Genomic DNA, 13,453 nt, shown 5'->3' on the forward strand with positions numbered 1-13,453 from the left:
ATGAGTGCCAAATGATAAGAACCTGCCTAACAAAATTAAATGTCAATATCAGTGGTGATCATTACATTAAGCAAGGTTTTTTTTTTCTAAATGCTATAGAAGGATGATTTGAACATCAACAATTTGAGAGTGAGTTATTATTGGAACACTGAATAAAGAGTAGCCATTTCAAATTTTTAATAGAAAATATCTCTGCATGTGCCTGAAATACAGATACTTAGCACAGAATTAATCCTGTAATGATACCATAGGAGAACTGCATTACAATGCCAAGGAAAAAAGAAATGTATTTACTATATATTACACCAAAATACTGAACATAATGCATTATTATGCATGTTTAATGCATAGTAGAGTTTATGTTATATAATTATATATTTCCTCACATAGTTCAGCTAAATTTTAAATAAAATGAATTAGTTGGTGCTATATGTGAATAGTGTTTATTATAATACAGGGTATGGGAACTGGAAAATAAACTGGAGAATCTGAATGCTTTCCAATTTCTTCTAAGCTACACATTTATAACAAGATTGGTTTGCTGCAAGTCTTACAAACTTATAGAATGCCTAAAGCATGTTCACGGAAATGTACATACAATAATACCTTCTTAAGCCAACATTAATTTATATTTTGATTATCCATTTTCTGAATTATTACTATCAGTATATACAAAGAATATCATATAGTTAAAAGTACACATATATGGTGTTCACATGATATTTTTTTACCTGAAATATACATCACTCCTCCATACACAGTTCCAGCATGTCCATAGTGAGGCTCACTCATTTTGGCAACATAGGTCCATTCATTTGTTCTTGGATTATAACATTCTACCGTAGCTATTTTAAAAATTCAAAGAAAATAACGTGACTTTCAATCTCAAATTTAGCAATTTTTTTCTTTAGGCATAAAAATAATTATATATACATATTTGAGACACATATATGTGAGATCCATGGGGGCTCTTATAATAATTATTGAGATTATATTAATATGAACCATTAATAAAGTATTACATAAGACTAGGTTATATAAGAGTCTAATACATTTCTGTCATTGCAGAAATAACTAAGATTTCTTTTCCTTGGGAATCTGGTTACATCTTTACAATTTGACATTTCTTGAATTTCTTTGCTATGAAAATATGAGAAGAAAACATGAAAAATATCACAAGTAAGGAAGAACACCTCAATCATGGGTCCCCTTATTGACATACCATATAGAAACAAATATAAATATATATGAAGCAAAGTTATAAACTTAGAGTGAAAGTATATGTACTGTCTGGTTTATGTCCTAAAGCCTATTGTTTTATTTCATACTCAGACTACAAAATACAATGACAATAATTTTTCCACATGTCATAGCAATCAGTACCTCTCTTAACCTGAAGATGATTGGCGGTATAAAATGAAGTTAAGACCTTAATTAAAGGTACTTCTTATCAGCCATAAATTTATCATCTTTAAATAAATCATTTTGGAGGAGTGACCTCAACTTTCTTAAATACAATCAGTCTGTTATAACCTCAAGATCAGAACAATGACATTCCAGGCAGATGAAAAACATAATCATTTTTTTAAACGCAGAAAGAAATAGGGCTGCTATAGAGACTGTGGTCAAAACATAAGTCTAGATTGACTCTAAATGTTCACATTATTTATTGTGGACACTGCCAAATGTTAATACTATTTCTTGCCTTCCTCAACTCTGTTTTGTTTTTCTTGCTAATAGAACCATAACACTACTCATGGAATCACTGCACCGAGTCCCCAAAGTAAATATAATTTTGAAGGTTCCCCTGAAGCTTTGGTCAGCCAGATGATATATTTCTACAGGGTAACAGGTAAACAGAAGCATACTGAACATGGCTATTTGATCAAGTCACTGGAATAAGGTCTAGCTACTTATAGCCAAATGCAATCCTAACAGAGAATCAACCTTTGAATAAGATTCTCTACTTACTAAGTACAGGTAAAAGGGAGGAAAAGATACACACACGCAAACACACACACACAAATTATTTTTCTGTTGCATCCACTAATTTCATTTTTTCATCAAATTAATTTAATGCAAATTAATTTTTCTCCTACAATCAAACCTATATTTTACCACTTTTCATATGCCTTTACTGCTTTTCTGCTTACTATAGGTTTAAATTTTCAGTCTTATTTCAAAGAGTTTTACTATTTTCATCTCATCTTAATCTGCTCTCTTGCTGGTTTTGTTCATTATTTGAGGCCTGGATCCTTACCAACACTATTTCTTCTAAATCCTTCTATCAAATAGCAGGATCCTATAAATCTTTCCACAAAATAAAGGCTATTTTCACAATTAATAACCAGTTAAACTGCCAGAAGCCCCAATTTTTTTTTTAACTATTTCCAGGCACTGAATGTCTTTTTAGGTTTTATTTTAATTGACATATAATAATTATACATATTTATGGGGCACAATGTGATGTTTTGATATATGAATACATTTAGATGTGTGTATATTATATTACGTAATGATCAAATCAGGGTAATTAACATATCTGTCACCTCAAACATTTATTATTTCTTTGTAGTAAGATGTCTTTTTAAATATTCATTTCCATTTGCCTTTAGCATGACTTTCGCCTAACTAATAAGCAAATCCTACTGAATGAACATTATTATCTCTCTCTCTCTCTCTCTCTCTCTCTCTCTCTCTCTCTCTCCATTTTAACAGGGGACCTAGCATATTGATTGGTGTGTGGCATTAGCAAAGTAATTAATGGTAGAATTTTCTATGATAAAGCAATCTAATTACCCATAAAAGAAAAAAAAGTTTTAAAAGACTTCCAGAGATCGTTTTCTCCATCTATTTGAAGTCAAAGACAGGTTTGACTACAGTTGTAAGTTTTTCTTAATGCACAACTCTGCCTTGAACTTTGAAATTTCTAAATCATAACTGTCCTTTCCCATGTCTAATTCAAATGGTCTTGGGATGAATTCCATTAGGCTCCTCTTTTTCTTTCTATAGTGGAGTTAGAAAAAAAATGGGGGGGTACTGGGGATTGAACTCAGGGGTACTCGACCACCAAGCCACATCCCGAGGTCTATTTTGTGTATATTTAGAGACAGGGTCTCACTGAGTTGCTTAGTGCCTCACTTTTGCTGAAGCTGGCTTTGAACTCAAGAACCTATCTCAGAGCCACTGGAGCCTATCTCCGGAGCCACTGGGATTACAGGCATGCGCCACCATGCCTAGTAGAGTTAGAAATAGTTAATCACTCTTAATTGTTGTTAATATTTTCTGATGTAAAAAGACAATGATGTTTTTCTGTCAGTGAATTATATTTTTTCCTAATAAGGTTCATAAGAATCCATCTAGAAGATTTTCTCACACAGAATCCTCTAAGTGCAGGATGGATATTAACCACCAATAACACAATAACTATAAAATAGTTCATCATCCCTAAACTTTTCTTCTTCCATTTAATAATCTGTCTTCTTCAGCTTTTCTAGTCCTTCAGTCTTTTTGTTAGCCTTTAGATTTTCTCTATACAAAATTGCTGTTATTAGTAAAATCAATAATATTTAGTTGAAAAAGAAATGCATCTAATTAAAAAGAAGAAAACATGCTCCTGTTTCTATCTTCCATAATTACAAAACAATCAGATACAGATTGATGCCAATAAATTTTATGGGAAGAGGGGTTAAGGGATGATGCAGAGCAATGATTTGGAGCCCCAAAGCGATGGCTCTATCATAACCTATGAGAGTTGGGAATGATAAGGGGGCAACCAGAAATTTCTAGAGCATGGGTCAACAAACTTCAGCCTGTGGGCCAAATTTTTGTATGGCCCACAAGATAACAATATAAATGCTTTTACATTTTTAAAGTATTGAATAAGAATTGAAAGACTATTTTGAAACATACAAAAAATATATGAAATTCAAATTTCATTGGTCATAAATCATGCTATTTTGAACCTAGCCTCACCCATTTGCACTATAATATAATTGAGTGGCAGATTTTTACTCACAAAAACAAAAATAAACACTTCTTGAACCTTTACAGAAGCTTAATGACCACTAATCTAGATATTTGATTTCAGGAGTCTAGGGACCTGGTGTGTGAGTTAGAGAACTTCACCATTTTAAGAATTACATTTAGTTTGGTTATTTCATATTTATCAGGGGTCCTTATTTTCTCAGATGATTCCACTGGGGTCCCGAATTGGACCCAAAGGATGATGTGAAACTTACTTGTTCTTTAAGATTTGACCTGAAGAAAATAATTTACACTCTGAAGGCTCCCATTGAGCAGGGATGATCTTTAAAATCCTAGGGTGCTGCTTAGTGTTCAGGAAAAGCCCAGATCCATTAAAGTATATACAGGCATTTTGCACATTTTAGTAATTTTATTGTACATTTATTTGAGAAATCAAACATGTTTTCTATAAGTTATTTTATTATTTGAAAGCTTGACTTATTAATATTTAACTGAAGTGAAAGATATCACAGCTGTCATATTCTTCTTCAATATAAAAAACCTCAATGGAAGATCAATTTCTCACATGACATAATTTTGAAAGATGTTAGAAATAACTGAATCCTTTTTCACTTAAGTGACAGCTCCTGTAAGTTTCCCGTAGTTTCCTATTGTAACTAATGTCAGGGAAAGCAACATTTCCAAAGGATTGTATTTCAGCAATAAGCCAGGCCTGCAGACATACTGCTAGTCTTTCTTTGATGTACTATGGACTTAGCTTTTCTTTAGTTCCATACAATCCACAAAAAATTTTTTTAATCAGCCAAATATATTACAGTGATCAAAAATATCTTACAAATTTTCCAGTTTTCTTTTTATAAATACACAAAGAAAATGGTTATTTGTACATGGAAAATAAATGATGTACTGGTGCTAATAAACTTGCTAAACTCTTAAATGACTTCTGTATCAGTCCCTTTTCTTGCTACCCATTTCCACCCCTTCTCCATTGACACAGGCATATGAATATGCCAATGTATTCAGTTGTAAGATAGAAATGACCCTTTATTATACAAATAATTAATACGATGTTAGTGAGTGTGGAGGGGGGATGCATTAAAAAAAACAGTGGCTGGGGAGGCTGAGGCAGGAGGATCAGAAGTTCAAAGCCAACATTCACAAAAACAAAACGCTAAGCAACTCAGTGAGACTCTTGTCTCTAATAAAAAACAATAGGGCTGTGGATGTGGTTCAGTGGTCAAATGCCCCTGAATCCAATCTCTGGTACCCAGAAAAAATAACAACAACAACAAAAAAAATCCCAACAACCTGTGGAGCAGAAGAAAAGTTTAAAAACTCAGCCTCTGGCTTGAGAATTCTGAAATATAAACAAGAGTTTCTTTAGAAACAAAATCTACTATTTTGTAAAAACATTGGGATCAGGAAAACTGAAAAGGGCAACTGAACATTTTTTTCTCATTTATAAAAAGAGATCATTTTCAATGGGTAGATTCCAGAAGAACTTGTTGATATTATTTACTATGAACAGAGGTAATCAGGAAAAATTACATCACATTTGGTTACCTTGATAATACAGAATATGAAAAAAAATGGGACAATCCATTTCCTGCTCCCACTTAAATATAATATAGGAGAAAGTCAAAGGGAGTATAGGAGGTGGCCTGGGGAGCAGGGAATGTTCTGTTTTAAGTAATGATGTTTTAAGTAATGATGTTTTTTGAGGGGTGGGAGCTGAACCGGGGATTGAACTCAGGGTACTCAACCACTGAGCCACATCCCCAGCCCTATTTTGTATTTTATTTAGAGACAGGGTCTCACTGAGTTGCTTAGTGCCTCACTTTTTTGTTGAGGCTGGCTTTGAACTCAGGATTCTCCTGCCTCAGTTTCCCAAGCCACTGGGATTACAGGTATGTGCCATTGCACTGGGCTTAAGTAATGATTCTTTTTTACCTGAAGGCTCTCTTGGAATTCTGACCTTCAATTTGAGTATACTTAAAAGTTAATCATGTAATTTTTAAAACAACTCCTAACATATTTTAACTTAAAATATTTAGTATTTTAAGAGTGTATTTGCTGGATATGCTGGTTTTAAGGGAGGCAACCATTTTCTATAAATGTTTAGTTACTTAGATTACATATCATTTCAAATTGGATAACATATCAAAAAAGATTAATTGGCATGGAGAGTTGGTATCTACATTATAATCAGATTGCAGTTTTGAAAATGCAGTTTAGGAAACAATATAAAAATGAACCTATATCATCTAGAGGGGGATTTATTTTTTTAAAGAAAGTCATCCTTAGGGTCAGTTTGGGGAATTTTATTTTTCAAGGCTAAATATAAACAAATGGTTAATATTGATTTAGGAATAGCTCACAAAGGCATGATTTACTTATTTCTTTTCACTTAGAAGACCTTTTTCATCAGAGGTAGAGAGCTGGTATCTAAAAGTTGTGATCAAAGAAGACTGTGCATATGCCACCTGCACAGTGGGGTAGTTTCTTTCCTATTCCTAGCTGGGTACAATGCGAGAGAAACACAAAGAGTACAGGGATGGGTCAGAAAAAGGGGGATGCTAACTTTTTAGCTTTATGTAAAGACTCTCTTTGGCCTGAAGATAATAAATCCCAGAAGTGTAAGGCTCCTAATTAATATTAGAAAGAATATATTGAAAACTTAGTTATTGCATATTAACATTGGTGATAACATTAATAAACAAGCACTGATTTGAGGAGAAAAAAAGAAGCTATTTCCTTTGAGAACAGAAGTTTCAAAATAACCACTGACTGCCTGAGTTAATGACCTTTAATTTATGAAATCTTAAAGAATTTCATATACTAATTGTATTTCTAATAAACCACAAAACTGCATCTCCTGGATATTTTCACATACCATAAATTTACATAGTAAAATAACATGAAAATAATACGTATGGGTCGACTGAGGAGACCTGAAATGACAATTCTACACTGAACTCACTAATGCCTCAAATGCTTTTAAAAGTCTGATTAATAAAGTATGTTTGGGAACATATGTACTTGGTGATCATGCCACCTAGTCCAAAAATCTAGAAAGCTTGGTTTTAGGGAAAAAATATGGTAACAACAAGGGGGAAAACTGGGTGATAAAGATGAGTAACATTAAGAGCATGACACTAAAAAGAAGGAGTTTTAAAAACAGGAAAGTATAGGAGCTTAGAGTAGTACTTTCCCCCAATACATAACATAGTCTCACATCCATGCAACTACCTTTCATTTCTTAGAATACTGGGAAGAAAAGATTCTGAGAAGTACTCTGAATTTATCCAGAGCCAATGCCAACATATACAATATGTTGACCTTCCACAGTATTATGGAGCCTGGAATATTGGCCAACTACAAGGACTCTACAACAGAAAGTCAAAGAAGGCAGGTAAAAAATAATAATAATCACAGATATATGTCACAATATAAAATGAAGTCTTCCTGCCTTTCTTTCTAGACAAGCTATATTATCCCATTTAGTCTAAAATAACAAAATTATACCTTTTAAGTTAAATTTATTTAGCCAAATTATTTTTATGTTCAAGTTTACTTATCAATAGTCTTAGAGAGACAGCAAATACCATTGAATAGCTTACTAGGTCAGTTTACAATGAAGAAAAACTGATATTTCAACAAGAAAATAAGTTTTAAAACTAATAGTCACAGATCATAATACCATAAATAAACTTTAGATAATATTGAACTTCGTACATTAATCTATAAAGAGCATTATCTTGCTATATAGCCTCTAATAGAGGACAAACTATGGAACTAGACAAACAACAAAAGTCAGTTCTCTGTAAAGAAGGATTTTAACCTATTCAGTAAAATATCCTAGTGGGCTTTTAAAACTAGAAAATGAGGAAACACCCCAAACTTCTGCTAAAGATTCTATTAGAATTTAAACTAATTGAATGTACTTCTTAGTTGAATTTTCAAGATGAAAACTGTACATCCTGCACAAATAAAATGTTCTGCAACATATTCATGTATTAAGAAGATAAAATTTGCACTCTGGCCAACTATATCTGTCCAGACAAGCTATACAGATGGTCTCTAATATTTTTAAAGAAAAAAATGTTTTAAAATGAAACCCTAGGTACATTTTGTCTATACTTGTACTGAACTGTTTATTTTATGATTCAAAATGGATTTCTGGGTAAAAAAAGAAATTGTTCTCTATGCATAAAAGTAAATGTGTACACTTACGCAGTTCCCCAGCTGCATTTCGCCCACCAACTGCATACAGATATCCTTTGAGGGCACTTAGGTGGAAGAAGGTGCGCTTTTCATTTAAAGATGCAACTTGCATCCATTTATTGTATCGAGGATCAAATCTGAACACTGTATCGACTGCTGTTTTTCCTTTTGTGTCATAATTACTCTGTCCACCAACGACATAGAGGAAATTTCCAATGACGGCAATGCCATGCTGGTACCTTGGGGCATCCATGGGGGCTAGGGACTTCCACTCATGGGCCTTCTCATCATACATGCGCAATTCCTTACTGACAACCAGCTGCTGTCTCAGCACACCTCCTAGGGTAACCAAATGAGTGGTGTCAGACCGAATGGCAGTCCTGTCTGACTGCATAACTGGCTGCATGTATGGCATCATTTGGTAATTGCTGGCTTCCAAAAGCAAATTCACGCAAGTATTGTCAGTTCTCATGAAATCCACTGTTTGCACGTAATTAATGAGCTCCTGTGGTGTCATCAGTGGAAATCGTATGTTCTTCATTAATTTTGCAGCAAAGTCCATCCGAGGCTCTTCCAGGCGAAGCCAGCGACAGGTAGCCTTAAAGAGCTCAAGTTCAGTGCAATGCTTAAGGCTATTACTGGAAAGCACAAAGGCAAGACGCTCGAAAGGGAGTTTCAAGAACTCTCCAGTGCTCAGCAATGCAGGAAAATTCTTTAAGACGAAACTGTTAACGTATTTATCCACTTCGGTCAGATTGTAGGTGTTGGCAATCCGCCCAACTTCGACACAATTGTCTAAAGTGACCTATTAAATCAATAAAACCAATTCAAACACGGCTACTTTCTTGACAGTCATCTCAAACAAATACCTGTTCTAGAATAAGAGTGAGTTATGCTTCTTACTGTTCATACAGATGCAAATAAAATTTTTATCTAAATGCATTATTCATCTAAAAAGAATACGCAAATGACCTTTACCTAATTCAGTAGAAAGGTGATTAAGAGACAATGATCAGTGAGTAGATTAGAAGTTAATCTAAAAAACAATGAGAAAACTTGACTGTGGCCAAAATAGTTTCCTTTCCTCAAAAAGTACCACACCCCACACAGGAAAAAAAAAAAACACACTAATAAAATCTTTGCTAGATGGAAAATTTGGAAAAATTGAGGGTTATTAATTATGGTTCATGTCTATTCACTTTTCAGTCATAATTCTTAAAAGTACCACACAGCTAGCAGATCCACATACAGGAAAATTCCAATTCCTCAATATCCCTTTCATGTCAATAGGTATTTCTATCATTCATATTGGTTCCTTGAGGGCAGGAAGGATGTATCTATATCATTCATGCAGATTGGTTTGGGGTATATATTGCTTGTATCTGAGCAATGTATCTTTCCTTAGGCACTCTCTTACTCTCAGCATATTCTAGCTCTGTTTGGAGTTAAAATGAGGCCATAATGATGTCCCCAGCATACACTAAAACACACTATAAAGCAAAAGAGCTGGCAAAAGAAAGAAGTTTACAAGGATCCTTCCTCAGCAGGATCTCTTTTCAATGTCTAATCACTGTCAAAAGGAAAATTATATCAGCAAATATAATGCAAGAAAAATTCAAATAAGCAAACCCACTATACAAATGTCAGTACATGTATATGCAAGCACAGAGACAGGTCATAGACAAAGGACTCAAATGTGTACATGTGTATGTATTTTTAATTTTTTCGGGGTGTGTGTTCAATAAGTCACACAAAATTCATCAGTGCACTGTTAACTTATTGTTAGCAAATGTTTTAGATGGTTAAAACCAACTAATCCTTCTACTGACATTTCATTTAAAAGTTGAAATGAAGCTAAAAGTAAAATAACAGTCTGCATAAAATAACAGTCCAGTTAGGATGTTACAGCACTTAAAACTTTGAAATTAGCTGGGTGTGGTGCTGCACACCTATAATCCCAGTGGCTTGGAAAGTTGAGGCAGGAGGATCACAAGTTCAAAGCCAGCCTCAGCAAAAGCAAGGTGCTAAGCAACTCAGTGAGACCCTGTCTCTAAATAAAATACAAAATAGTGCTAGGGATGTGGCTCAGTGGTTGAGTGCCCCTGAGTTCAATCCCTGGTACCCCCCCCCAAAAAAAAAGCTCTGAAATTAACACAAATGGCTATTTTCCTAGATTTATTACTCAGAAAGAATTTGTACTCTTTTAAGCAATTGATTTGCTTTACAAACTTCTTTCAAAATATCTGATTGCTTATTCTACTGTAGCCATATATATAAAACTGCCTACAACATTACTGTAACACACAATAACTAGGAAAATAAGAAATTATGGGCCTCTAAAAATGCATTGCTTAACACTGTATCTATACTTTGGATTTCTAATATGAACAATAAAAGTTCATGTTCATTCACTTATGACTTGTGGATTCATGTCTGATAAAATTTTAAGTTGTAGAAGTAGAATTAGAGATAACAATTGCCCAAATAACCCTAGGCAGTTAGGGGTAAGGGATCTACTTCCCAAAGCAAGTAAGAAATAGCCCTTCCTCAAGCAAAGGTAATTTACACTTTTAAATATATTTACTAATATGGATAAGTAAAAGTTGATGACAGTACAAACCTAATTTCCAAGTAAGCAGATTCTCATCATTATTAATGTGAATACCAATAAAATCAACAAGGAATGGGGACTTTAAGTGAGCAAAATGAGATCACTAGTTGTTAGCCATCAAATTTAAATCTAAATTGATACCCTCTAAAACAGACCAAGATTAAGATCAGAATCAAAATAGTGTAATTTAGAAACAGAATTAAGGTATTTGATTCTTTTTATTTTAACCTCCTCAACTTTATCCAATGAGGAAAACCATTATTAAAATATTAGGAGATGGGCTGGGGATGTGGCTCAAGCGATAGCGTGTTCGCCTGGCATGTGCGGGGCGCTGGGTTCAATCCTCAGCACCACATACGAGTAAAATAAAGATGTTGTGTCCGCCGAAAACTGAAAAAAAAGATATTAAGAATTCTCTCTCTCACTCTTTAAAAAAATATTAGAAGAGGGGCTGGGGCTGTAGCACAGTGGTAGAGCGCTCGCCATGCACGTGCGTGACCCTGTGTTCAATCCTCAACACCACATAAAAATAAATAAAATAAAGGTATTGTGCCCAACTACAACTAAAAAATAAATATTAAAAAATATTAGGAGAGGGGCTGGGGCTGTAGCACAGTGGTAAAGCGCCTGAGGCACCAGGTTTAATCCTTAGCACCACATAAAAATAAGTAAATAAAGATATTGTGTCCATCTACAACTAAAAAATTTAAATATTAGGAGAATAAAACCTACCTTTTACTTAGTGGCATCTGTAAAATACTTCCTAATATATTAGCACACTCATATATACTAATGTACAGAACTAGAAACAATTTTGACAGTCTACTTAATCAATACAGATAGTTCCCTACTCTCTTCCTAAAACTGCAAAAGAATGTATTTTATAACCTTCTGAATCGTCATAGTCTTCACAGAAGGATTAAGTATTTTATAGTTCATTTACAACAGCTACCACAGAGTATATAGCAAAGATTAAAGTCTATGAATATCAACAATAACAATTAAATTTGTAATGATTGAAGGGATTAAAAGTATAATGCCTGTTAAATTAACATAGCAGGCGGTATAGCGATACCAGACTTCAAACTATACTAAACAACAACAAGTGCTGGCGAGGATGTGGGGAAAAGGGTACACTTGTACATTGCTGGTGGGACTGCAAATTGGTGCGGCCAATTTGGAAAGCAGTATGGAGATTTCTTGGAAAGCTGGGAATGGAACCACCATTTGACCCAGCTATTCCCCTTCTCGGTCTATTCCCTAAAGACCTAAAAAGAGCACACTACAGGGACACTGCTACATCGATGTTCATAGCAGCACAATTCACAATAGCAAGACAGTGGAACCAACATAGATGCCCTTCAATAGATGAATGGATAAAAAAAATGTGGCATTTATATACAATGGAGTATTACTCTGCATTAAAAAATGACAAAATCTGCAGGGAAATGGATGACATTAGAGCAGATTATGCTAAGTGAAGCTAGCCAATCCCTAAAAAACAAATGCCAAATGTCTTCTTTGATATAAGGAGAGTAACTAAGAACAGAGTAGGGACGAAGAGCATGAGAAGAAGAAGATTACCATTAAACAGGGATGAGAGGTGGGAGGGAAAGGGAGAGAGAAGGGAAATTGCATGGAAAGGGAAGGAGACCCTCAGGGGTATACAAAATTACATACAAGAGGAAGTGAGGGGTAAGGGAAAAAAAACAAGGGAAAGAAATCAATTACAGTAGATGGGGTAGAGAGAGAAGAGCGGAGGGGAGGGGAGGGGGAGGGGGATAGTAGAGGATAGGAAAGGCAGCAGAATACAACAGACACTAGTATGGCAATAGGTAAATCAATGGATGTGTAACCAATGTGATTCTGCAATCTGTATACGGGGTAAAAATGGGAGTTCATATCCCACTTGAATCAAAGTGTGAAATATGATATATCAAGAACTATGTAATGTTTTGAACAACCAACAATAAAAATTTTTAAAAAATAAATTAGCATAGCAAATTACTAGAATCTTACTCATTTAAAAATGAGTCACATAGGAAAAATATGTACTAGAAAGTGAATTCTCATCAAGTGCATGTATTCAAAGGTAAAACATTAATCATAGAATATAGAGATTAAAAAAACAAAGTCTAGAATAATGGATAAAGATATAGTGGAACAAAATTATGGAAATGATAAATAATTCTGGAAAAATACTGGATTATTCTACCATGGTTCATTTTAACCCACTTCCAAGTCATTATTTTTATTTTTAACTGATACCTAAAAACAAAAAATATACATATTAATGAGGTACCAAGTAATGTTTTAATACTAATCTACATTGCATAATGTTCACATTAGGTTAAATATATTTATCTCCTCAAAGGTTTATCATTTCTATGTGCTGAGAACTTTCAAAATCAGTAATGATTGTCAAAATTGTCTCAACTAGTAAATCTCCAAAGAGATCAGATGGTATTAATAAATGAGTATGTGCTGTAACATAATACAATGTATGTATGTAATAGACTACATTACACGTTGAAAACATAAAATATGAAGCTTAAAGATTATTTTCAAAATTTCTAAGTAGAAAGAATACTAATTTCATCGGAATTCATCTAATTTCATCTGAAAACCTGG

The 13,453-nt window shown here is 33.9% G+C and overlaps 1 protein-coding gene across 2 annotated transcripts in view; it reads right to left on the reverse strand.

Annotated features, from left to right (window-relative positions):
• Klhl13 (kelch like family member 13) overlaps positions 1-13,453 on the reverse strand; it is a 182,222-nt gene that overhangs the window by 2,889 nt on the left and 165,880 nt on the right. For both annotated transcript variants that reach the window (XM_077106678.1, XM_077106679.1), the window contains 2 exons: positions 8,221-9,016; positions 732-845 (listed from right to left, as the gene is read on the reverse strand). In XM_077106678.1, coding sequence (XP_076962793.1) covers positions 732-845; positions 8,221-9,016 — 910 coding nt within the window. The remainder of the gene's footprint in view (positions 1-731; positions 846-8,220; positions 9,017-13,453) is intronic.

The sequence above is a fragment of the Callospermophilus lateralis genome, chromosome X (genome assembly GCF_048772815.1).
Source record: "Callospermophilus lateralis isolate mCalLat2 chromosome X, mCalLat2.hap1, whole genome shotgun sequence".
In the NCBI taxonomy this organism is placed as follows: Eukaryota; Metazoa; Chordata; class Mammalia; order Rodentia; family Sciuridae; genus Callospermophilus; species Callospermophilus lateralis.